At 41.1% G+C, this 23,029-nt stretch overlaps 2 protein-coding genes across 6 annotated transcripts in view; both read right to left on the reverse strand.

The window, feature by feature from the left end:
- The window catches only part of map4k2 (mitogen-activated protein kinase kinase kinase kinase 2), a 39,172-nt gene extending 26,206 nt beyond the window's left edge, over positions 1-12,966 (reverse strand). For all 4 annotated transcript variants that reach the window (XM_054601170.1, XM_054601168.1, XM_054601169.1 and 1 more), the window contains exons 1-11: positions 12,636-12,966; positions 5,790-5,847; positions 4,656-4,746; positions 4,256-4,320; positions 2,849-2,904; positions 2,133-2,180; positions 1,976-2,018; positions 1,711-1,783; positions 1,215-1,346; positions 1,024-1,086; positions 834-915 (exon numbers count right to left, since the gene is read on the reverse strand). In XM_054601170.1, coding sequence (XP_054457145.1) covers positions 834-915; positions 1,024-1,086; positions 1,215-1,346; positions 1,711-1,783; positions 1,976-2,018; positions 2,133-2,180; positions 2,849-2,904; positions 4,256-4,320; positions 4,656-4,746; positions 5,790-5,847; positions 12,636-12,728 — 804 coding nt within the window. In that variant the 5' untranslated portion in view covers positions 12,729-12,966. The remainder of the gene's footprint in view (positions 1-833; positions 916-1,023; positions 1,087-1,214; positions 1,347-1,710; positions 1,784-1,975; positions 2,019-2,132; positions 2,181-2,848; positions 2,905-4,255; positions 4,321-4,655; positions 4,747-5,789; positions 5,848-12,635) is intronic.
- A 1,680-nt stretch (positions 12,967-14,646) lies between these two features.
- men1 (multiple endocrine neoplasia I) lies at positions 14,647-22,880 on the reverse strand. 2 transcript variants are annotated; one of them, XM_054601322.1, is made up of 11 exons: positions 22,849-22,880; positions 22,298-22,519; positions 20,315-20,795; positions 19,996-20,204; positions 19,584-19,712; positions 18,946-18,986; positions 18,746-18,833; positions 18,364-18,500; positions 16,903-17,047; positions 16,089-16,262; positions 14,647-15,949 (listed from the first exon to the last, which is right to left on the reverse strand). In XM_054601322.1, exons 3-11 carry the CDS (start codon positions 20,748-20,750, stop codon positions 15,407-15,409), a joined length of 1,902 nt encoding a protein of 633 aa, XP_054457297.1. In that variant the 5' UTR covers positions 20,751-20,795; positions 22,298-22,519; positions 22,849-22,880; the 3' UTR covers positions 14,647-15,406. The 2 variants fall into 2 exon arrangements, with proteins under 2 accessions (XP_054457297.1, XP_054457298.1); XM_054601323.1 differs by lacking the exon at positions 22,849-22,880 and having other exon boundaries at positions 22,298-22,587.
- Positions 22,881-23,029: the final 149 nt, after the last annotated feature.

The following is a 23,029-nucleotide window of genomic DNA, read 5'->3' on the forward strand; positions in this document are numbered from 1 at the left end:
CGTTTCGTGCAACCAACAGTTGTAAAACCAAAAGATATTGAAAAGAAAAGCTGGAATGCCATCGGCTGTAACCCCAGGAAACCATATGCTACTTCACAAAACACTGAAATGATAATTGATCACACAGACTTTTCCTTAAAGGGTACGACACAGAGCTTCTATGTGTTCCTGTAAAATTCAATACATTTGGATTAACACTGAAAGTGGGCCGGCCTTCTCTGGAAGCTGTTGAAAACCATTGGAGTGCCTGACTTTCTGACTAAATTGTCTTCTTCTGTTTATACTTTACATAAGTTTAAAGTCTAAACTGAGGTTGTAGTAGATGAGACCCAGATCAGAAAAAGTCTATAATAGCTCCCTAGGCCATATTACATATTGAACATAAATTTAAAAAAAATTCAGTTGTGGTTGCAATGGGAGGAACTTCAGATACAAATCCAGTTGTTTTGTTTCTCTGATGGAAAAAAAGGAATACCATCAAGAACATTTTTAAAAGCTCTAGTAAAACATCTTTTATTGTCTGTAAAGTCATGCAGAATTTCATAGTGCTTAACCTAAAAGGTGCATAATACAATTTCACACATTTCAATTACCTCTCAACGGCTCTCAACATGGCAATGTCTGAGCAATACAATAGTTTTACATAGCAAATAGTGGTAAGCTGCTATATTAATGCTCTGAATATTGTATATTGCTCTTTTAAATATGGGATCATAAAAAATCAAAAAAAATCAATCTTCTCTGGATACGCAAGGGTTGAAATGGCATTTATGAATAGTGCATGTATGGAGACAGGTGACTAGTTAAAGACAAGCTATAAAGAGCAAACTAACCTGCAGCAGCGTCTCCGCTGAGGGCCGTTTACGAGGGCTTTTAATGAGAGACATCTTCACAAAGCTTTGGAAACCTGTTGACCTGCAGAGAGCAACAAAGTGTAAAGGAATTGTACAACAAGAAGCTATTGATGAGATTGGAAAATAAAAATGATCTTAATGCATTCTAAGCATAGAAAGATAAACTCACCATTTGGTTTTATCCTTTAGTCTTGGAGGCTGGAAGTTGCTCTTGGACATCAACATCAACGCTCTGAAACATTGTTTGAAATGTCACCGGGCTGGAAAATGTCTTAATTGTTTACACACAGTGAAGGCCCAAGAATAAAATACACAGCAGGCAGCCAAGTTGTCTGTTTCAAGCTGTCTGAGCTGACTCACCTCATTGGGTGGAGGTCAAACATGGGTGGCTGGAGCTCGGCCAGCTCGATGGCGGTGATGCCGACAGCCCAGATGTCACACAGGTGGTTGTAGCCACCCTTCTTCTCCACTGCAGCCACCTCTGGAGCCATCCTGAGCAAAGGGACAGAAGAAGAGGAGAGGAACATTAGATAAAAAGGACAAGGCCTTTCATTGATGCTTTAGAATGAACTAACCATTGTTGTCCACCTCTGATATGACACAGTTTGGTTACATGTTAATCTTCTCATAACAATTTAGTTTAGTTAGTTTTAGGTCATTTTTCTGACCATAAAAATTATTAAATGTAAAGACAAAGAATATTGTCTTAAAACCTCGGCTAGTTGCAGCACTCATACAAAACAGATGGACAGCAGTATTGACACTCTGCAAAAACCTTTACAGTGGGTTGAATCCCACTCTGCATGGTACTGTTAACAGACAGACGGGTGAGAGCAGGTGGCTTCGTCAATCTTACCAGTAAGGAGTTCCTATAAAAGACTTCCTTTTGGCTACCGAGGCACTGATCTCTGCTGCCACTCCAAAGTCAGCTAGAACAGAAGAGACAGGCAGGGTCACACTGGAGCACAGCCGCTACCATCCATCATGAACAGCCTACTTAGGCACACTTGATGAGTAGTTAAAGAGCTAACGAACATGTGCACGTGTGTGTGTGTGTGTGTGTGTGTGTGTGTGTGTGTGTGTGTGTGTGTGTGTGTGTGTGTGTGTCCATCATCACTGACCCAGTTTCACATCTCCTCTCTCTGTCAGAAGGATGTTGGCTCCCTGAAGAGAGAGAACACACACACACTGATCTAAGCCTGTGTTCACATGATGACCCCCAGTATAAGAATATATCATCAACAACTTGACAAATACTTTTTTTAAAGGCTGCTGTACCTTTATGTCTCTGTGCATTTTGCCAGTTTCGTGCAGGTGATACAAACCCTGGGAAAAGCAAAGAATGAAAATCAGCTGAGCTTTGTATGCGTCTTCTATAATTATTATAACAATTAACCACAACTTCATATAAATCTAGTTTTACCATTTTAAACCAAGAAACCCTTATCTTGGCTGAAATGATGTAATAAAATAATGTAGAGCGGTGAAAACAGTCAAACAAAATAACATCTTGAGTGAAAAGGAAAAGTGAAATAGGACAATGGCACAGGATTTCCATGAAAGTAAAGTCTGTTATAAAAGAATGCTTGTATTTCAAGTTAGATTGCAGAGGCAGTCCGCTGTGTAGCTCTGTCATCACTCATAATCATCAGATTATTTAGATAAGGTTGATAAACTAAGAGTGCTTATGAGAAATATTTTTGCTCCAATGACAAGTTCTTTTTTGGTTCAGATCTTTTTGTCATCTATAAATCTGATTATCCAATAAAAGCGTGCCGTAGGCAGAAGGTCACTCACTAACAAACAGTCTGGCACTCTGTTGTCCTGCAGCAGCGTTTACCTCTACAGTATATTTAAGCGGTCTGGCGAGGTTGAATACTATTTAGCTCTTCTGTGGCTGGGAAAAACACATGAGTCACTCTGTCAGCAGAGTATCTTTAGAGGTTTCACAATGCGACAGCAACAAGCTGCCTCTCACACAAAAAGAGCCTTACCTGGAGGGTTTCTCTGCACACGTAGGCTATCTGCTTCTCCTTTAATGGGCCCGTCACTGAGGACGACAGGTTGATTAATGGTTTGTAGAGAAGGGAGAAAAAGAAAGAGCCTGCAGGTACTTTTCTAAAAATAGAGCCAGACTGGCTTTCTCAGAGCTTGTGGTGCCTCCACATCTGTTTAACAGTAATTATACCATTGTCTCACAAGGAACCTGGTGATTACAGTCGGACATTTTGGGAAACATGATTCCAATTTAGAGGAACTAGAGATAGGCCCAGCACATGTTTATTCTAACATGGCGTAAAGATTAGAATCAGTGAGAGCAATGCTAACATAGCTTTGTTGAACCAAATCCCAGTGTCATTCACATGCTGTGTCTTCTTTACTTAGAAGGTTTACAAATAGAAATGTAGTAACAGATTGAAGATTGAGTATTTTTTTTTCTAAAATCACAAGACAATTATTTGTCACTTCCAATTGTCACTAAAATGTCTTTTAAAAGCTTACTAAAGCCCAGCAGATTTCATTTTACTAACTGACGGTTTTCACGTCCCTTTGTGGACCAAGTTGGACCCCCTTTGGACAAATTACACAACAAACTGCAACTAACACTAACACATAGCTAATCATTTTGCAGAATGACATCAATGACACTAAAGCATAGAAATGACCCATCTGCCTCTGCCTCTGATTGGCTAGTACTCATGCCCTAGTTGGTTGGGTTGGTAAGGTTTGGACATGAGGAGTGAGATGGGTTAGTGTTAAGGTAATGAGAGGCAGAGAGGGGCGGTTTATGCCTTTGCCATAGCAGGAGTAAAAATATTCCATCTGGAAGGTCCTATGATGTCATTCTGCATTTAATTAGTCACGTGCCTCTGTTTTGGTTTTCAAACAAACACAGGACTTTCACCTTGGAGACCGACGTTATTTTACCTTAGTTTTGTTATGCAACTTATGTTCTTTCTTCTCACACTGGTTACTTAACAAACTACTTTTGTTGCCTAAGCCTACACCTAAAAACTACGTAAACAAAGTTATTTTGAGAGGACACTGCATGTAATGAACGGAAACTGACACACCGTCCCTGATCTGTCAAAAGTGACCTAAAGGGTGCAAGTGGAACCACAAGGCTCCCAAGTCAAAATAAGAAGGAATTTTCCATTTTTCACATTGTGCCAACATGACATGAATGCCACATTATCTCTGTATTTCACATATGTAAAATTGATATGGATCTTTTTCACCTTGCCTCTGGGTAAGGATAAGGTAAATAAAAGAGCAACATTTTGACAGTTTTTTAAAAAGGTAATGCAACACTTTTTAAAAACAAGCTGCAGGGTTTTTCTAAGAGTATATGTAATACAAGGCCTATATTCAGAATTCTTAACAATTATTTGTATTTATACCGTGGTAAATATCCTGAAGTGACCCTCCACCGCAGTACTCCATGCAGATCCACAGCTTGGTGTTCCTGGAGAGATACACACACACACAACTTTAATCTTGGTGTTTGACATCAGCTGTGCTTATCTCCACTTCAGCAGGGATTGTGAAAAACACGGTGAAGCATTCAGTTTCAGAAGGAACCACTCCCTAAGATTCTGAAACTAAACTAAACGCCCACGAATACATACTGAATCATTCACAGGCTGACATGCCAACAATGTAACGGTGCACTAGAAAGAGTGGGAGAGGAATCCAGCAGCAGTGTGGGGAAATTAAAAGTCAAATTCCACATATTTAAGTCCACCGTCAATCCCAGGAATTAAACACATGTGCAGTGAACAGGCTGAAAACACACAGCACCTGTGGTAGCTGCCAAAGTAGGCCACGATGTTTTTGTGCTTGCACTCCTTCATCATGGTGATCTCCTGCTGGATGGACGTGATGTCATCACCTGGATGGACAGACAGACAGACAGACAGACAGTTAAGTCAATGTCTTCACTCACAACAGTCTGGTGTTGGTGCACTGAGCTCCTACTAGAGGGACTATTATAGACCAGTAAGAGTAGGGTAAAGACTAGTGGGAGAACTGGTATATGAGGCTGAAATATCATTCACTTAAAGGGGACATATCCTGAAAAACTTTTTACAGTGCATGGCTCATATTTTTCTCTGCAAGCCAATCAGAACAGACTAGTCTTAAAGAGACAGGCCCTAAAACAGAGCGTTTCAGAGAGAGGGTGAATACAGGTATATATTTAGACAGGCAGTATGAGAAAAATAAAGTTTTTTTTGTACAGTAAAGCATGTAAACTACAAGCATGAGCCTAAAAATGAGCATGATATGTGCCCTTTAATACGAGTTTATCTAGGAGTGTTATGACGCATTACTGCTAATGACAAGCTTCTAGTGTGCTGGCTCTGATTGTCCCACTTCACAAATATATATATAATAAAAAAAATATGAAAATACAATTATTCATTGAAAGACACAATGAACAAACAAATTAATTGTCTGTGTTAAAGCCATACAGACAAATGTCCATGGGTATGTTAAAATAGTTATTTGTTGCTGTAATTGTTCCTCCTGTTCATATTTGTATATGGGACATATATGTGCCATATCCATAGTTTTTATGACAAAATTCTCTTGTGTTACTGAAAGCATAAAGCAGGATTTTTTGGAGCAAAAAGTCTGTAACTTTGACTTTACTAATTTGGACTGCTTAAACCTCATATTAGACTCCGTAACCTACCTCACACTGACATTTAGTCATGATCAGATCTCTTAACAGAAAGTATGGACAGAAGTAATGATTTCAGAGACCAGTAACTCTTGTATGTAAATGTGAGGGTGTTAGCATTGTTTTGAGATAGACTTGATAAAATATAAACCTATTCTTTCTTTTAATGTCTTACATTTTAAAAGCAAAAGTCCAAGAATTTGGAAAATTGCTGTGCTGTCTGGAGTAAAATAGGGTTAGGGGTAACATACCAGGGTCCAGCTTGACAATCTTGATAGCTGCCAGCTGAGACGTCCTGATGTTACGAGCCTGAAAGATATGGAAATGATAAATGAACATAATCATACATTTTACACGTGCTTTTTTTACAAGCTGGAAACATATTTTATTTGTCAGCAGAGCAGGGTGTTGTACATGTTAACTTACCACACACACACACACACAAAATTATACAGATAAACCGTTTTCTTTAACCAGATACAGTAAAAGCATTCTGAGCTCCTCAGAGCAACTAGGAAGCCATGATTGACTTGGCTGAGACCAATAGTCACTTGACAAAAATTCCGTAAAACTTCGACTGACCTGCAGGCTGCTGAACACAGAGCAGAGAGGAGAGGTTGTAAAAATGTAAATAGTTTTTCTTTTGTCAAATAGGATTTTACCCCATGCATAACTTGTCATTTCTCTAAAATTCACCTCCTTCTCATGTCAGTTGAGGTAACACTTTAGCTCCTTGGCTCATGGTAACTTCCGTCGACCCACAGAGCAGATCAGAGTGTAATTTGCGTCATATCTGTACCCCTGCCGTGGTAGCGTGTACCATTGTGGTTGAGAAAGACTGGATGTTGTGCCTTCACACAGCTGAAGGCACAACATCCCCAGATGAGGCCTACTATGTTTTGCACAGCAACGCAAACTTGGCTTTGCATTACATAACAAACGGTTACCCTCAGAGGACATGCTGGATCACACCCTACAAGAACCAAAAACCACCATGCATTAATCGTTAGACAACAGCTACAGTACGTACTTTCAGAAATTATGAGCATATTTATTGACTTTAACAGTTCAACAGACACGTTCATGCCAAAGTGTCTGATATTTATTTTGAAATGGTATCAAAATAAATATCATGCAGATTTTAAGATAGTTTGTAGCTATTTGTAGTTATCTTAAATTATTCTATTTACTTGTGTGAGTTAGTATTAGTCAAGTATGCATCCAACTAAACTGCAAGCACACAGCGCTCTGAGTCTTACATAACTATTATGAATGGGTCTTACTCCTGAACGTACTCTTAGTTAGGAACGTACATTTACTTACAAGTGTGCTCCAACTCATAAAAGTACTCTTACGAAAGCAAAAGCTGTCACTCATGAACATGCACTTTTTCACGAACACACTTTTACTAACATTTACATTACCAGTGAAAAAAAAAAATACATACTTGTGAATGTACATTTCAGATGGCATTCCTCAAGTTAAAAGCAGTAAGCAGAGAAATCTGTGCAGGTAAGAGGACTTAAAAATCAGATGTGGAACACTTGTTTGAGCAAATCTCAAAAAAAGAGTAAGAGAAGAGAGATTTAAGATGCACAAATATCTCGGATGAATTCCATTTCTGTTTCATTTATCACATACAACATTTTCCAAATAAAGAATGTCATGTCATGGTTGAAACTCTGCCACCTGCCTAATCCATCAAGATAAGAAAACCTGGGCATATACGCAACTGATCAGTATGCTATCTTGATGATGAAGAACTAACTCACTTAATTAATTCAATCTGCCGTCTCGCCTGGGCTTTAACCGTCTATTGATTCCATAGCACAGGAATCAATACAAATAGCATTGGTTGGACAGCTCTTTCCTACTGGCTGTCCCAAAAATAGCTTATTGTATGGGAGTCGCCCAACACATTTGAATTCATCAGCTGGAATCTCTGAAGATCCATATCAGGCAATCTGGCTGGTATTTTGTTGAAACATATAGAATTGAACAAGGGTTAAATGGACAGTCAAAATCAAGTCGAGGTGATAATACTGAAGTCAAAACATGAATGAAAGTCAAATAAGTCCAGAAGCAAAGTTCACCCAGTTAGAGGAAACCAGTGATCCAACTTTTTTTCACAGTACTACATCAGAGGTGATGGTGGATGTTGTTTCCAAGCAGCTATGCTGGTATTTTTCAACTTCCTCAACTCTTCCTGGTCATCCCCATTCAGCTACTGCACTGACGTCAGACTGACTGCTTTTAGACTCGGGGCATCCACAACAAAATGAGGCCGCCATCAATGAGCAGGTCGCCTCAGCTTCAACCTGTGGCCCGTCTGCAGTCACTTCCTGTTTTCTTTTCTGTTGTACCGCAGGGCTTCCTGCTACTGCAGCGATAGTGGTGTCTCTGACATGAGTTTTACATAGACAAGCCTGAAATAACAGCAGCTCAGGGTAACGGACGAATTTGGAGCAGAACCTTCACTGCACTTCGTTTAGGCACAAATGAGTTATTTATAAATAAAGTCTTTTCCCAAACTGTATTATCTTCAAAATGAGACACCCTTATTTCCTATTGACTACAGAAGCAAGGCATGAATGGCCTCTGAAACAAACGTGACATCTAACTGAACATATTAACTTAAACCTGATGTGAAAAAGGGACAGATGACAGGTGTTACATGAGGTCTGGTGCATTTTATTTTGCAGAATATAAGAATATGTCACTTTTGAAATACAAAATAAGAAATTATTAATTTTATAAAAGGAAAAATCGAATTCACGAGCATAAAACACACGCTTACTCAAAAATGTTGCTAAACAATTACTTAGTCTGGTATGCCCATTAGCTTATGGTGGCAAATAATAGCTAACTGCTAAATGTTAGAAAACTAAAATGGCACATTTGATCAACTTTATGACTCTTGTGCTACTGTTACACTATATTTGGAGTTGTGTTTGTATGCAGCTGATAAAAACAAGTCCAATATGTACTCTGCTTTTAGCTCTGTTCCCTTTCCTTCACCAGCTAGATGCTAACAGTCTGTCTACTGAGACTGAACCAGAACAGCAAAGAACAATGAGCTAGCTTAAAAAGATGCTAATAAGCCCCATAGAGCTGGAAGGACCTGCAGAGTCAGGTGATCATTTTTTGAGAAAGTCACGCTGAGTGACACCTTTCATATTACACACAGTCATTTGATCCATTAATATAATATATAATAATAAAATTTTGTACTTGTAGTGTTAGACCTTAGTGCTGCGTTTCACACCATTGACCATCAAATCTTATTACAGAGACTGGAGCATCTAATTGACATTAAAGGAACTGCACTTAGCTGGTTTAAGTCGTATTCATCAGACCGATCTCAGTTTGTATATGTATACAATGAAACCTAGATGAAAACCAAAGTCAGTCATGGAGTTCCACAAGGGTCTGTTCTAGGACCAATTTTATTCACCTTATATGCTTCCTTTAGGGAATATTATCAGAAAAAACTCAATAAACTTTCATTGTTATGCAGATGATACACAGTTATATCTATCAATTAAGCCAGATGAAACCAGTCTTAAGGACATAAAAACCTGGATGACCGGCAACTTCTTGATATTAAACTCCGACAAAACTAAAGTGATTCTACTAGGCCAAGATCACCTTCGAAATCAATTATCTAACGATATAGTTTATCTAGATGGCATTGCTCTGGCATCCAGCACTACCGTTAAGAACCTCGGAGCTATCTTTGATCAGGTTCAGCTTTTATGTTCACTTTTCACTTTTAAGCTGAGGTATAACTGCATAGTATCTTGATTACTCAAAATATAAGGTGACAAAAAATGGCAACCTGATATTTTCAGTTTTGGGAACAGAAAGCCGATGCCTGGTTGCCAGCCCTGCCAAGATCAAGATCAAGCTGACGTTCCTCTGAGTAGCAGAGAGTCCATTGAAAGCCCACACAGTCACATGTCCAGAGGTTTCACCCTTGACTACCGCGGTTACAGTTCCACCAAACCCACCAGCGGCGGCAGTGGGTGTGAGAATGTGCTATTGTGTGTCACTGTAGCAGTGCTGGTCCCATTAACAGCAGACACACAGGCTGAGTGCAGAGACGGCCGAGTGAAATTCAGCTGGACATAGCTTAGTAAATTTAATTTAATAATTTTAATGCTGCACCAATAGATGAATGAGTGATGTGTGATGCTTGTTTGATGAACTCACAGGCCCAATCCCAATGTCCCCCCCAAGGCCTTAAATCCTGAACCCTCAGCGACTGACTGACGTCTCCTGTTAAATGTTTCAGTGTTTCAAGGGCTTGTGCAGTCCTCTTTGTTTACGTCTCCATTCTTCCACTTGTAACCCTGTCTTTAATATCAAATTGCTATGAATTGTGGGTAATTCCCTTGGGCAAAGTCTGAAGAAATACAGACCTACGTGTTTACTTAAAGTGCTCATAAAGGGCTCAAATGTCTGAGAGAAAGCCCTCAAACACTCGATGATTTCAAAGTGGGACAGAACTAAACCATGGACGTTTCGGGAAAGCACCTCAAAGTCTGTGAGTGTGGAGATTGGGATTTGGCCACAAAGAATCATCTCTGCAGTTCCCCTCAGATCTAAGGAGCTTTTTGAGCATCTTTCAGCACATTGTTTTGGTTTTTCCGTCCGCATCTTTACCTCTTGGGTTCAGTCTGTTTCGCTCTCGTCAACTTCAATTCCATTAGTAGTTGTTTTGAGTGGAAACATTCTGATAAAGCCACGGCACAGTGAAGCATTTAGCAGCTAAAAAGACAGATGTTTTTCTCAGGGGGTGGTGGAGACCAAAGCAGAGCTAAAAGAGAGAGAATAATGGACTAACATTCATGTGGTGGACACAAAAACAACTGAGGATGAATGCTAATGTTTCCCTCTGTCTAATGGATGTATAAGCAACAACTTGCTAACAGGTTAGCACTTTAATAAGGTGATTTTTGACAACGTTGTGTTTACATTGTGTTACACTGCCCCAAGTGGCCAAAAAAAGCAATCACTGCAACTTTAAAAAGAGGACTCCACTGATTTAGCTGTAAACTCCTTTAACATAGTCGGACTCACAGTAGACAGTCTATTGTCTTTTTTTTTTTATACCATGCATCCTTCCCCATTCGCCTACATTACCCACAATGCAACCCTACCAATGACAACCCTCCAGCCTGCATCAGAGATGAGCAGCTCACTTATTTTCTAACTCCAGTCCTCCAGATTTAACTTCTTCTCTAACTTGTAGTCTTTAGAAGAATCCAACGCTGACTCATTGTGTCCAGTTGACTGTAAGTAGCTGCCCACATGAGGGAAAACGCTCTCATAAGTGCTACAATCAGCGCTACTCACCAAAAAAAAAAGAGTCATGGGTACATCTGTGAAGTAATACCATCTGGGATTTGGATTTAAGAGATATAAACAACTGAAGACAAAGAGTAAAAAATAAAACTGTATAAAACAAATTGAAGCTACTCTTGAAAAAAAACACAACTTATACTAAAAGCAGCTAAAGTTTGATTCTCTCAACCAACAGATTCACTTAGATGCTGGCAGACTGAAGGAAAAACCTTTGTTTGAGTGGAGAATGTAACAAATACACTGAAGCTGACCTGGAGGCCTTACTGACACACTATGTGGCTTTTTACTTCACTTGTCATCCAGCTGTATGAAGGCGGAGCAGTTTCCGGAGCCGCCGTCGCACTGATTGAATGCTCAGCCCAGATCATAACGTGCACGGTTTGGCAAGCCTGTCATGCACAAACCACTAAAAAATTAACTATAGAGAGAAATAAACAAAAAAGGCTGTAAAACAAGTTGAATCGGTAAGAATTCAATATCAGGCAGATGGGACATTTGTCCCCCATGTTTCAGGTTTGGTGTGTAAAAAAAAAAAAAAAAAAAAGAAACAATACAAATTCTTGTGTTGCTTCTGCAGGATGCTCAAAGCACCGGGGCGGTTTAACTGAACAGGATGTTTGCATCCTGACGCTCCAATCGTGACGTGAGCCAGTGTACTATTCGACACATAGGTTGGATGGTTTTACAAAATATACTCTGATTAGATAAATACATTTGTCAACCATCAGAGATTTGGCCATACCCTTTATATATTGTGATAATTAACCTTTTAACATCAAGTGCGTTGATTAGTCAGATACAGGGCTGAAATTATGATTATTTCCATTATCAATTATTCTGAAAATATTTTCTTTTAATTATTTTGTTCGTGATATAATGTCTATATTTTGAAATGTAGTGAAAATAATGGCATTCACAAGTTTTTTAAAGCCCACTGCGACCTCTGTTAGATATGATGAAAGTGACATTTGAAAAAGTTGAATATTTGACAGTTCTTTCTGTCAAGGTGACTGAATTGATTCATTCGATTAATCGGTTATCGAAATTATCACTGATGAATTTCCCGTTGATCAATTAATGGACTCATCGCTGCAGCTCTAGACAGGTATTTCTATTGTGGATATTAGCAGAATGCTCTCATGTCTTGGTATTTTAACTATAAACTGCTAATTTCCCAGAGAATTATAAATACATATCAATATCACAATATGAAATAACTTCATGATAGGAGATTTAATACATTTAGTATGAAAACAACATGAACCTGTGGCACGACTGATGCAACAGGCTAATAACATACCTGCCTGTTTAAAAAGGAATAAAGGGTTTTTTTAGGGGTCCAAATAAATAATTGGCTTTATTGTAATGACATGATGGTGCGTACACACACGCACACCCACACCACACACACACTGTTTTGTATCTCCTTTTTTACTGACTATTTCCCAGAGATTCCATTAAATAATGTAAAGTATCTTATTCTTATAATGTGAACATTATTTTGACATAAATGACATGTGACATGTATCTGACTGAGTGATTTGCAGTTGAAAAGGACATTTAACCCTAACAGAGGCATTTAGATACATCTCTTGATAACACAGAAACACCTTCACCTTGATGACAGGAAGTGTGTGAGAGACAGAATCTCTGCTCGTGGGACTAACGCGCTCTGATGGAGCTCTGTCCGTGCTGCGGTGAAAACACGAGGAAACGTTCTTCACACTCACCTTGAACACATCTCCGTAGGTGCCGCACCCAACCCGGTGAACGAGCTCGTAGTCGTCCAAAGGGTCCAGGAATGACACCCCTATCCTGTCCATGTCTGGGGACACCTCTGGGTGCTGTGTTGGGTTGAGCCTGGCGGGCTTTCTACTCGCACATCCCAGCTGCGGTTGTCCGGGGAGAAAGCGGCAGCAGCGGATGAACGACTGACTGACTGACTGACTGACTGGTTAATGGGAACTAATTAGACTAATTGCTGGCGTATCGATTCGGTTGGCAGACGCGCACAATTCCGCGCGGGCTGAAACACTTCACGCGTCTGTCTGTGAGCAAATAGTCCCGAGTGGCGCTGGAGTCAAATCACGCATGAGCGAAGACACTGAAACACTGTAAAAAAAAAAAAAAAAAAAAAAAAAAAAAAGTCGTTTACCTCTGTAAACTATGGAAGCCCGTTGGTGCCAGAAAAATAAATATATAACTGACAATTTAGAATTTAGTCTATTTATTTTGACTTTGACTTAAAAAAAACCCAGAAAAATGAATATGGCTTACAGTAGCAGTCAAAAGTTTGGACACACCTTCTCATACAACTACTTTGAAGAATCTAAAATATAAAACATATTCTGGTTTGTTGAGCATTTGTTTGTTTACCACGTAATTCCATATGTGTTCCTTCATAGTTTGGATGTCTTCAATGTTAATCTACAATGTAGAAAAATAAAAAATAAAGAAATAAAGAAAAAACATTGAATGAGAAGGTGTGTCCAAACTTTTGACTGGTAGTGTATTTAGATTTTACTTATAACTTTCATAGTTTTGATGTTAAAATGTCACAGTTTTGAGGAGGCCTGCCCGCTAATAGTTAGTTTAGTCAATCAGTCGTTCTTTGAGCTTTTTTCATGCAGAACGTCATCTGTTTAAGAAACATCTCTGGTAAACACAAGGTGGCGCTTTTGTGTGATTTTTTTGTGGAGAAACTCAGTTTTAAAGATCTGTCGTATCAACCGATCGATTAGATGACAAAATTGAGTGTTAGTCAACTGAGGATTTCTTTGGTCAAGGGACAGCCCTAATTCTGATGCTTCGTCTGGTAATATAGACTATTAAACTTACGACTTAAGAAATGTTCAATGCTTTGGTTAAATTACTAATTACCTGACTAAAATAACTGATAAACCCATCACCCTGAGCTGTAGGCTACTTTGTTTTTAATGCTAAGCTAATTAGCAAATTGACTTAGTATTGCATGATGTTCATTTACAAAGTCTCCAGTCTGATATATTACCTATATAAATGTCGAGCTGAAGTCAAAATGCACGCGCACACATCATTGTCACATCATTTTAAGTTTCAGAATCCTGACCTGGTATTTCATATTTTTGACAAAAGTCAAACATTTGATATGTGATTAAAATAGATACAATATATCACATTTCTGATGTAAAAACATTTTCAATTATTCATTAAAAAATATTGAACTATTATCTTAACATTTAAACACATTTCTTTTTTATTCCAAACATTTCATATTTTTTTCTCCTGTGGTGGGAATAGGCTTCATATTTCTTATCATATCACATTCATGTCCAACGTTCTTTTGAATCTGTTCTGTGTCTTGGTTAAGATATTTATGAAGTTATTGAAGTTTGATTAACATGAGCCTGCTGTCACCGGCTAATCACTGCTCAGTCTACAACTGTAGAGTCTCACAGACATCTCTGCTAAACCACAGCAACATGACAGAAATACCAAAGTTTCACTTTCACAGTTTTTCTCAGTACGTCTACCTTTCTGCTCCTCATTTGTCATGCAAATACACAGACCCCTCATTTATGCTCATGTTTTCCCACAGCTTGTCACAAACTAGGGTGTATTTGCGTGTAGGGTGTATCATTTTTCCTGCTGAATGTAGAATATACTTCTCCCACTGCTGTGCAGCCTCTAACAGCTCAGTCTCCGGTGACCCTTGAGCCCTTATATGTCTACTACACATCATCAGACCTCATCACATCCTGTTTTCATCAGGTCTTTATTACTTGCAGATACAAAAAAAACAAGGACAAAAACCACAAGTCATCAAGCAAATAGGATGTAGCAGGGGCCACCTAATCTGACCCCGCAGTCTCAACAGTGCATGGTCTTCCTGGTCTTCTCTAATCATTAGAAATAGGCCCGGTTTAGCTAATCTCCCAACTAAAAAGGCCGTCTACTTTAGATAAGAACAAAGGCAAAGTAAGGCAACATAGAGCTAGCAAGAAAGAAGCTGTCGATAGAGCAGAAGTGGACAATGTTACACAGTAACTATCCTAAATTAATCACTTCCAAGGCTTCAGTCATGGACAGGTTCCTAACGGTACAAGATGATATTTACACGCTGTATTCTGGTCCTCCTCGTAACTTTGGCTTCATAACATCCACATGTAAGTCAATGAGAAGTTAATAGTCAGTGTGCAATTGGCTGCCAATTAAAACACAAACTAATGAGTGCTTACAATCGATAGAAAATCAGACAGTTTCCCCAGAAAGTCTTTTTTTCTGGCTTTTGTTAAATAAAAACAGAATTAATGTTCACTGTTCTGTTTCAAACCTGATATGTGTTGCTTAACTCGAGTGATGAAAGTCAAATATACATATTGCTGGGAATGACGAGGATGTTGACTGAACCGGACGTCTGAATGAAAAGTTTCACAAACAAAAGCGAGGTTATTCGGGTCTCCATGTTGCTGTTCACAGTATTTCCTGCAGTCTCACCAACTCCTACAACCAACCGGTGCGTCTAGAGGGACTTGCGCTGCCGCTTCATGAAGGACATGGAGTAGTCCCCGGCCGGCGTGCTCTTCTGCCTCTTCATCTGGACCTGGGACTGCGCCGTGAGCTGCAGCTTGATAGCGCTGGAGTTCACCTTGGCCGCGCACAGCAGCCCCTTCATCCCCTTCATCTTCTCGCTCTGGAAGGCGACCACGGGGCCGGCGGGAGAGGGGGATGCCTCCTGCTGCTGGGATGAGGGCGAAGAGTCCGGGCTGGGGGATTTGGACTTTCCTTCGGTGTCTCCGGCACGCAGGCCCTGGGAAGAGCGTCGGCGGCCCCCTCCCTCCCCTATCTTCTTCGGCTGGACTGCTGGTGGTGCAGCTGCTGGTGCAGCTGGTGGCTGAGCAGACGGGGAAGTGGGAGCTATGGGAAGAGACGGAGAGCCCTGCTCATCCAGCTTGGACTCCCTCCTGGGGCCCCGTCTGCGGCCCTCCCGGGGGTCGTCGCTGGACATGTCGTCATCATCCTGGGACTCTGGCTCCTTGATGATGATGGACACCTTCTGACGCACCTGTGGAATCAGACCACAAACCCATTTTTAGCTACAAAGCATCGAAGCACATGTCGGCCACACGGGGCCCCTCTCCAGCTGAGCTTGTATTGGCTGTCGCCTTTATGAACTTCAAAGGGCGGAGCTATTCTGGGCTTACCTGAGCATCAAATCGGCTCAGAGACTGGACCAGGTAGGTGGCCCAGCCCACATGAAGGACCGGCGTGGGACTGCCCTCCTCCCATTTACAGATGCCGTCATAGAAACACAGCAGGTGGGCAAAGCATTCTGGGTCCTGGAGTGCTGAGAGTGCTGCTGCCTGCTTGGGGTGCTCCTGAAATCAGAGTATTGACTGTTAGCCATACCGTACGGGTCATTTATTTTCACCTCACATTCCCTGGTGTGTCCACAGGTATAATAATGTATTGCACTCTGATGTTATTCTAAACAAGTCATTCATTAGCAAGGATGCCTTCTCATTTGGTTCAGCTAAACTACAGTTCTACCCTGCAGTAACAATGCATCTCTATATGAGAACTGCTTTTGTGCATCCCGTTTCACTTCAGTCATGCATGAATCTCCGCATAGTAAACACTTCCATTATAACTAGGCTGCAACTGGCTGCTGATATCATAATCCAGACATGGTGTTAAAATACAGATTACATGTTAAAGGGATAGTTCAGATGATTTGAAGTGGGGTTGCATGAAGTACTTCTCCATAGTCAATGTATTGCCTACAGTCTACAGCAGTACACTGCTTTGCTGCTCTGCTGGTACTCCTGTCTTTCTCGTTAAACTCCATCTACAGTAGATAATACACTGACTGTGGAGAAGTACCTCATGCAACCAAACTTCAAAACATCTGAACGTTCCCTTTAATACCAGGTGGAGTCCCACCTAAATAAACAAGCAGACCGGATGGGAGGATTTATTCTGCTGGGTAGCAGCTCTTCTCTTGCTGGGCATACTTGCCTTGTCAGCTCCTTCTCCTCCCTCTCCTCCCTCCCCAGGACTCTCGGCAGCGGCGGCCGCCTCCTTTAGCAGATTGGGGATAACATCGTTCGCAATGTCAAAGAACTCCTTGTAGATCTCCTCGTCCTCACGGAAATAGTTATATCTGCAGGTGAGGGGAGAAGAACTATTAATAACAGCTGGGAGGAAGTCAGAATATGATCTGCAAGATCAGACTGAGAATGTCATTTTACATTCTTTTTTTTAAGTCTAATTTATTTGTATCTACTGGGGGGTCTCCTCCTCTACAAAAGACATCATTACATGAAGTTCAGATTAAGAAAGGGTTGTTTGAGGTCTTCCAAGATGGAATGTTGACCTGCAACATGGTGATTATTGAAGTCATTGCAGCAGTCCAGACATGTGGGCTCTGCTGCTTAATCTACAAAGAATCCACTGTTATAAATACACACACACACACACACGCACACACGCACACGCACAAAAACACAGTCCCTCTTTTGGATGGTGCACAGAGGGCGAGCTGAAATTGAAGAACAATGGGGGATGCAGGAAAAGGAAGCTGATGGATGGGGAGGGAATGTGGTCTGGTGGGTCAGAGCTGGTATTTTTAGCTGCAGCTCGAGAACTGTGCGTTTAACAGGGAGGAGAGAGAGAAAGCGAGGATGCTGGACACTTCCTGGCTCGACCGCCACACCCCTCTTAGACTCTCTGCGACCGGACTTCTCTGAGGTGGATGTGACGGAGGAAAGCCAGCACGGTGAACAATCTCAACTAGAACACAAACTCAGTGGCCACATCACTTGACTTTAATACTTATCTTTTAAATAAGAAGGCTGAGAAATGCATTTTGTGTTCAAATGTTTTTTGGGGGTTTTTGTTTTTTTTACACAGTCAGTGAAGATAGCTTTGCATCTGGTGCCATCTTGTGTTCGCCAAGTGAAATAACAACTGAGGCTGCTGGTTGATGCGACACAGCGATTTTAAAAACAAATGATTTCTTCTGTTCATTTTATAAAAAACAACGATGTCAAACATATTGCTCAATGAGCATTGCACAAGAAATTGCATCAAAACGGCTGCGAGTTGCTGAGTTTTATGAAAAAAAAGCAATCGATTGAAGAAATCTTGAAAATTCACATGGAACTGTTTTCAGAGCAACAAGTCCTTAATCTATTGGTTTAATAATGCCAATTTTATTTTATTTAATGAAGAGCGACCCATACTTTTACAGAATGAATATATGATGCAAAAAAAAAATGTAATTTAAGATACAGTGAAAAAAAGCGATTAACTCAAGTAAACTGTCTTAACTGTTAGAAGACCAGCTGAGCCAGAACATGTGGCATTTCATTTCACTAAAAATTAAGGTATTTTCATTATTTCTATTTAAGCATGAAACTCATTCATGTGAACTTTAACCTGCGACATACTGGTGTGTGAAAAGCAGCGTGAACTCACTCCTGCATGACCTGAGCGGCCTCGGCCCAGGACCTGAGAGCCTCCCTCACATCCCTGTGTCTGTAATGGAAACCAGCCAGGTACATGTACGGGTAGATGTGCTCGTTGTTGTAGTGCTTCTGAGCAGAGCTCACCGCCTGAGAGAGAGAGACAGAGAGACAGACAGACAAAGACAGAGAAGATAAAGAGACAGACAGAGAGATAAAGAGAGAGACAGACAGACAGACAGAGAGAGACAGAGAGAGAGAGCACAGAAACACAGGAAGAATGAAGACTTTCTGTTAAATCATCAACCTGTATGGTTGGAATAATATTGGAGCTTAAAAACATTTCCTCCCATGCTACCAGTGTGACCCTTGTGGACTCCTCTCTACAGACTTACCTTGAGGTGGATTTTCAGGGGGTTCTCCTTGCCTGGGATTGGATCCTGATCTTCAAGGTCTGCCAGAGTGCCCATGGCCATAGGATACCTGGAACATAGTACAGGAGAGGAGGAGGAGGTTGTGGAGTTTAGCAGGCTACAAATCACTTTTCAGAGACATTTAACTCCTTATGACCTTCATCTTACACAAACAAACTCACCTGTCCAGGTCGCCTCGATCATACAGCAACCACAGGAGTTTCTGTTAAATAAAGAGACTAAGTGTCAGATTTTTCCCATGAACAACCTTCCACTGGCCAATTCCCAGTAGGCTTTTAATGTGTAACAACTGCAGGAAGGGTTGAGTTTCATTTCAATTTCAATACGTATTTGAAAAGAAAGTGAGAGAAGCAGGTGGTGAGTATGACATGACACGAGTACAATGGAATGCGAGCTATGAAAAATATACATCATACTGAATTTTCCAAGTGAGTACATGTAACTTCAGGTGTTACATGAAGACGTTTTCACCATTTCTCTATAAAAAAAAAGTTGAAATTCTAGTAAGGGATGCAATTTTCTACAAAATCGCATAAGATTCAAGGTTGAAAGTAAGAAATAAACACAAGATCATTTAGAATGTTGAGCCCCAAAAAAGTGTGCAAAATTCAGTCTGAGTACCGTTTATAAACTCAAGAACGTCCAAATGGTTCAGTTATAGAGCGTCTCTATGACATGTAAGTCACCGCTTCCTCCAGCATCTACTGTGCAACCGAAAGCTGTGGTGTGTTCAGGGAGATAAAAAAAAAAAAAGCAGGTATGAAACGGCCTGCCGCCCGCTACAAGCTGTAGAGCTCACCTGTTGTAGCTGCAGGAGCTCAGAGCTGTCGGTGTGCAGGTCCAGCGAGGGATTGATGGCACAGACCATGAAGGCCACCTCCATGTTTCTGTCACATTTCATGTAGGAGCCCTTCAGGTACAGCCAGCTCTGAGGGAGACACAGACAGGAGAGGTTTGCAGATGTTGATATCAAATACATGGCATTAATAAATGTCTGTTTAAAATGTTCCTTCATTTATAAATGTTGGTGGAAAAAGGAGCACGAAATATCACAAATGGGACATATACTCATAAGGTTATGTGTAAAAACGTACCGGTCTTTACCACAAACTGATGCACTCGTACACTTTTAGTTTCTATTTTGTATTCTGAATTTGAAAGATGTTTGACAGTTTCTATCTTCATCATTATTAAGTGGAGGCGGGGCTCACCTTCTCGTTGACTCCCGCTGCGACTGTTTGCCCTCTCCGGTCCTCGTTGCCCTTCCCGTGCCAGGTGACCTCGGCTGTTTCTTCGCCGTTTTTGCTGAAAATCACCCAGGCGTGGTCCTCAGACAGTGCCAGGTGGACGTCCTTCAGACCCAGGACCTGGCAGGCTGCCACCACTGCGAATGCCACACCGGAGCTGTCCAGTTTTGTACCTAGTTCAGTTTAATAAATAATTATTTCCTTCAATTTGACATCTAAGATGATCATGATATCAAACATGTTCATGAAAACTGATTTTACTGTAATACTCATTTTGTCGTACCAGTGATGAGACTGAAGAGGGACTGGATGTGGGCCCGGTCCTTGAAGTAAGAGCGGCTTAGGCTGTTCCAGATCACATCAGACACTTTCTTCACCAACTCCCTGCTGGACCCTGAAGCTGTCCTCCGGTACTGGGACAGGTCCACCGCTCCGCGGATCTGGGCCGTGAAGCGCTCATACAGTGCAGATATCATTCCCAGCTCCACTGTGGGGAAGCAGGAGTTGGGACAGTCCGGCTCCAGCGGCTCAAACCGGACCCCGGGCACGTTTATGGGGATGACCCGGTTCACGGCTAGGAAATGCTCAACGAAACCCAGAACAAGGGAAAGGAGGGCTAGGTCCGGCTCGGATTTGCGTAGCTCGGCGTCAAACAGCTGGACCACGCCGTCGATCCCCCGTAGAGGGAAGTGCTTCTTTTGGGCTGAGTGCAAACCCATGACGTCTTCGGTCGGTCCACTCAGACGCTCTCCTCACCTGCAGTACTGAATGTTACACAGCAGTCAGTTCAACTCCACATCAATAATCACACACTGTAGAAAGCAGGCAGGGTAAATTAAAAAAAGGCTCAGTGATAAGGTAGACGGATTCACTGTCTCCAAGCCTTTGGTTTCACATTGAGGACATACATTGACTAATACAGCTCAGCGCTGGCCACTGAAGTTTTTCCAAAAAAACCTTACTCAAACAGGAGGAAATGGTGCATTTCTGGGGGACTGTTTTAAACAGTGGATTAATCCACATTTGGTGTAATAGGTTGGGCAGCAGGGCTGTGTACAGTACCAGTCAAAAGTTTGGACACACCTTCTCATTCAACTACTTTGAAGAATCTAAAATATAAAACATATTCTGGTTTGTTGAGCATGTTTGTTTACCACATAATTCCATATGTGTATGTCTTCAATATTAATCTACAATGTAGAAAAAAATAAAAATAAAAATAAAGAAAAACCATTGAATGAGATAGTGTGTCCAAACTATTGACTGGTACTGTATGTGGGATTGAGTCAAGGAAACCACAGTGGGAGAGTTCATGGTGATGAAGGAACAGTGGGGCTCATTGAACAATGTCGCTCTAGGACCCAGAGGCGAAAGATAAGTCAAGCTTTGACACACGCACGGTACTTGATAGTAGTCACATTCATTGTTGGTTTGGGTCTGCGTTTGAGATGTGTTGAAGCGTATTTGGAATTGTATAGAGAACCAGACTGTCAAGTGTTTCATTGAAAGAAAATAAACATTTCTTCTCATAGGTTTTATCGAGCTAGTATGGAGACATGTCAGCATTAATAAACACCCCGTGAATAACCTCAGCAATACTAACTGTGCCACGGTTATTATAACCGACGCACGCCTAAGAAACACAACATAAACCTAGCAGACACTGGCCCACAGCCTCGTTGCATAATGCCGGTTACATCAATGCCGCTAACACGGGCTATATGGCGCTTTGGTGGGCGGGGCACTCCTACCGCTACAGATGAAGCTACATTCAATTCAAAGCTGCACAAAAAAGAGCTAGGCTCGTGGTTACGTTTAATGCGCTGAAATGTCCCCACAACGCCGCAAACGCGTGCAGTCTTTCAATACAGACCGAAATCATGTTTGACTCATTTATTTGCACGCCTGGTTAGCGGAGGCTAACTAGCTAACTTTACTAAGTTAAGTTACCTTTAGCTACCCATTGAGGCTGTTAGTTTGCTGAATGAATACTAACGTTACGCTGTTTAATAAGTGAGATAAAGTGGTGAAATATCCTGAACCAGAGGGTGATCCCCACACTATGACAAACAGCTCGGCAGCAGCCGGCTGAATGACGGCTGTTGTCAGAAGCAGCTAACAAGCTAACGAGCTGCTAGTTAGCTAAACTCACTTTTGGATAACGCTCATCAACCGAGCACTCTCGCAAAATATATCGCCACAATATGCCGCAACATTGAACCCGTATCAACATTAAAATGTGGCCTACGTGTAAAGGATTACATACCCGTTTTCTCACAGCCTCAGCCACATGTTTTTGTTTGTGTCCCCCTTCTTTTGCCGCGCAGTTCAGTCTGCCCGATAGTCACTCGCAGTGTGTTACCAGCCTCCACGTTTGCGTAATGGAGCAGATCTCATATCGAAACGTCGGTGGCTGGTGGACGTCGATAGGCCCATCCCCATGGTTACAGATCTTAAGCGCTGCACACACGGTTTCCTCCTATGCATGCTGGGAAATGTAGTCAATATTATGTCGTTCGTAAACGCAACCAGTAGAGGGCAGCAGGGCGCCGATATGTATTGATACAAAATGGAACAAAGGTAACCATTACATAATGGAAAACAAACTACAGAGAATCCACACAGTTTCAACATTTATAAAATTGTACTGTAGCTGTGAAGTCACTTCATCGTTATCATTGTTAAAAACTATTTTATCAATGTAGCTATGGCTGGCCTTGTTACACAGCTCAAACACACACCAGTATATGCATTCAACCAATAATTATACATTTTCATCCCATAATTGTTTGGTATAAATAGTTTGATATAAGTTACTCAAAATGTTTGTCCAAAACACAGAATCCCACTTTGGTGAAGAGCAGGTATGACCATAGACTATAACATGGTGTCTGTGTTCAAGAATATTCTTTATGTTGCCTTCAAATGCTGTCGATTTTTTCTACATCGCTTATGAGCTTCACATCGAAAAGACAAATACCAACAGTGGAAATAATTG

Source organism: Anoplopoma fimbria, chromosome 7 (genome assembly GCF_027596085.1).
Source record: "Anoplopoma fimbria isolate UVic2021 breed Golden Eagle Sablefish chromosome 7, Afim_UVic_2022, whole genome shotgun sequence".
NCBI lineage: Eukaryota > Metazoa > Chordata > Actinopteri > Perciformes > Anoplopomatidae > Anoplopoma > Anoplopoma fimbria.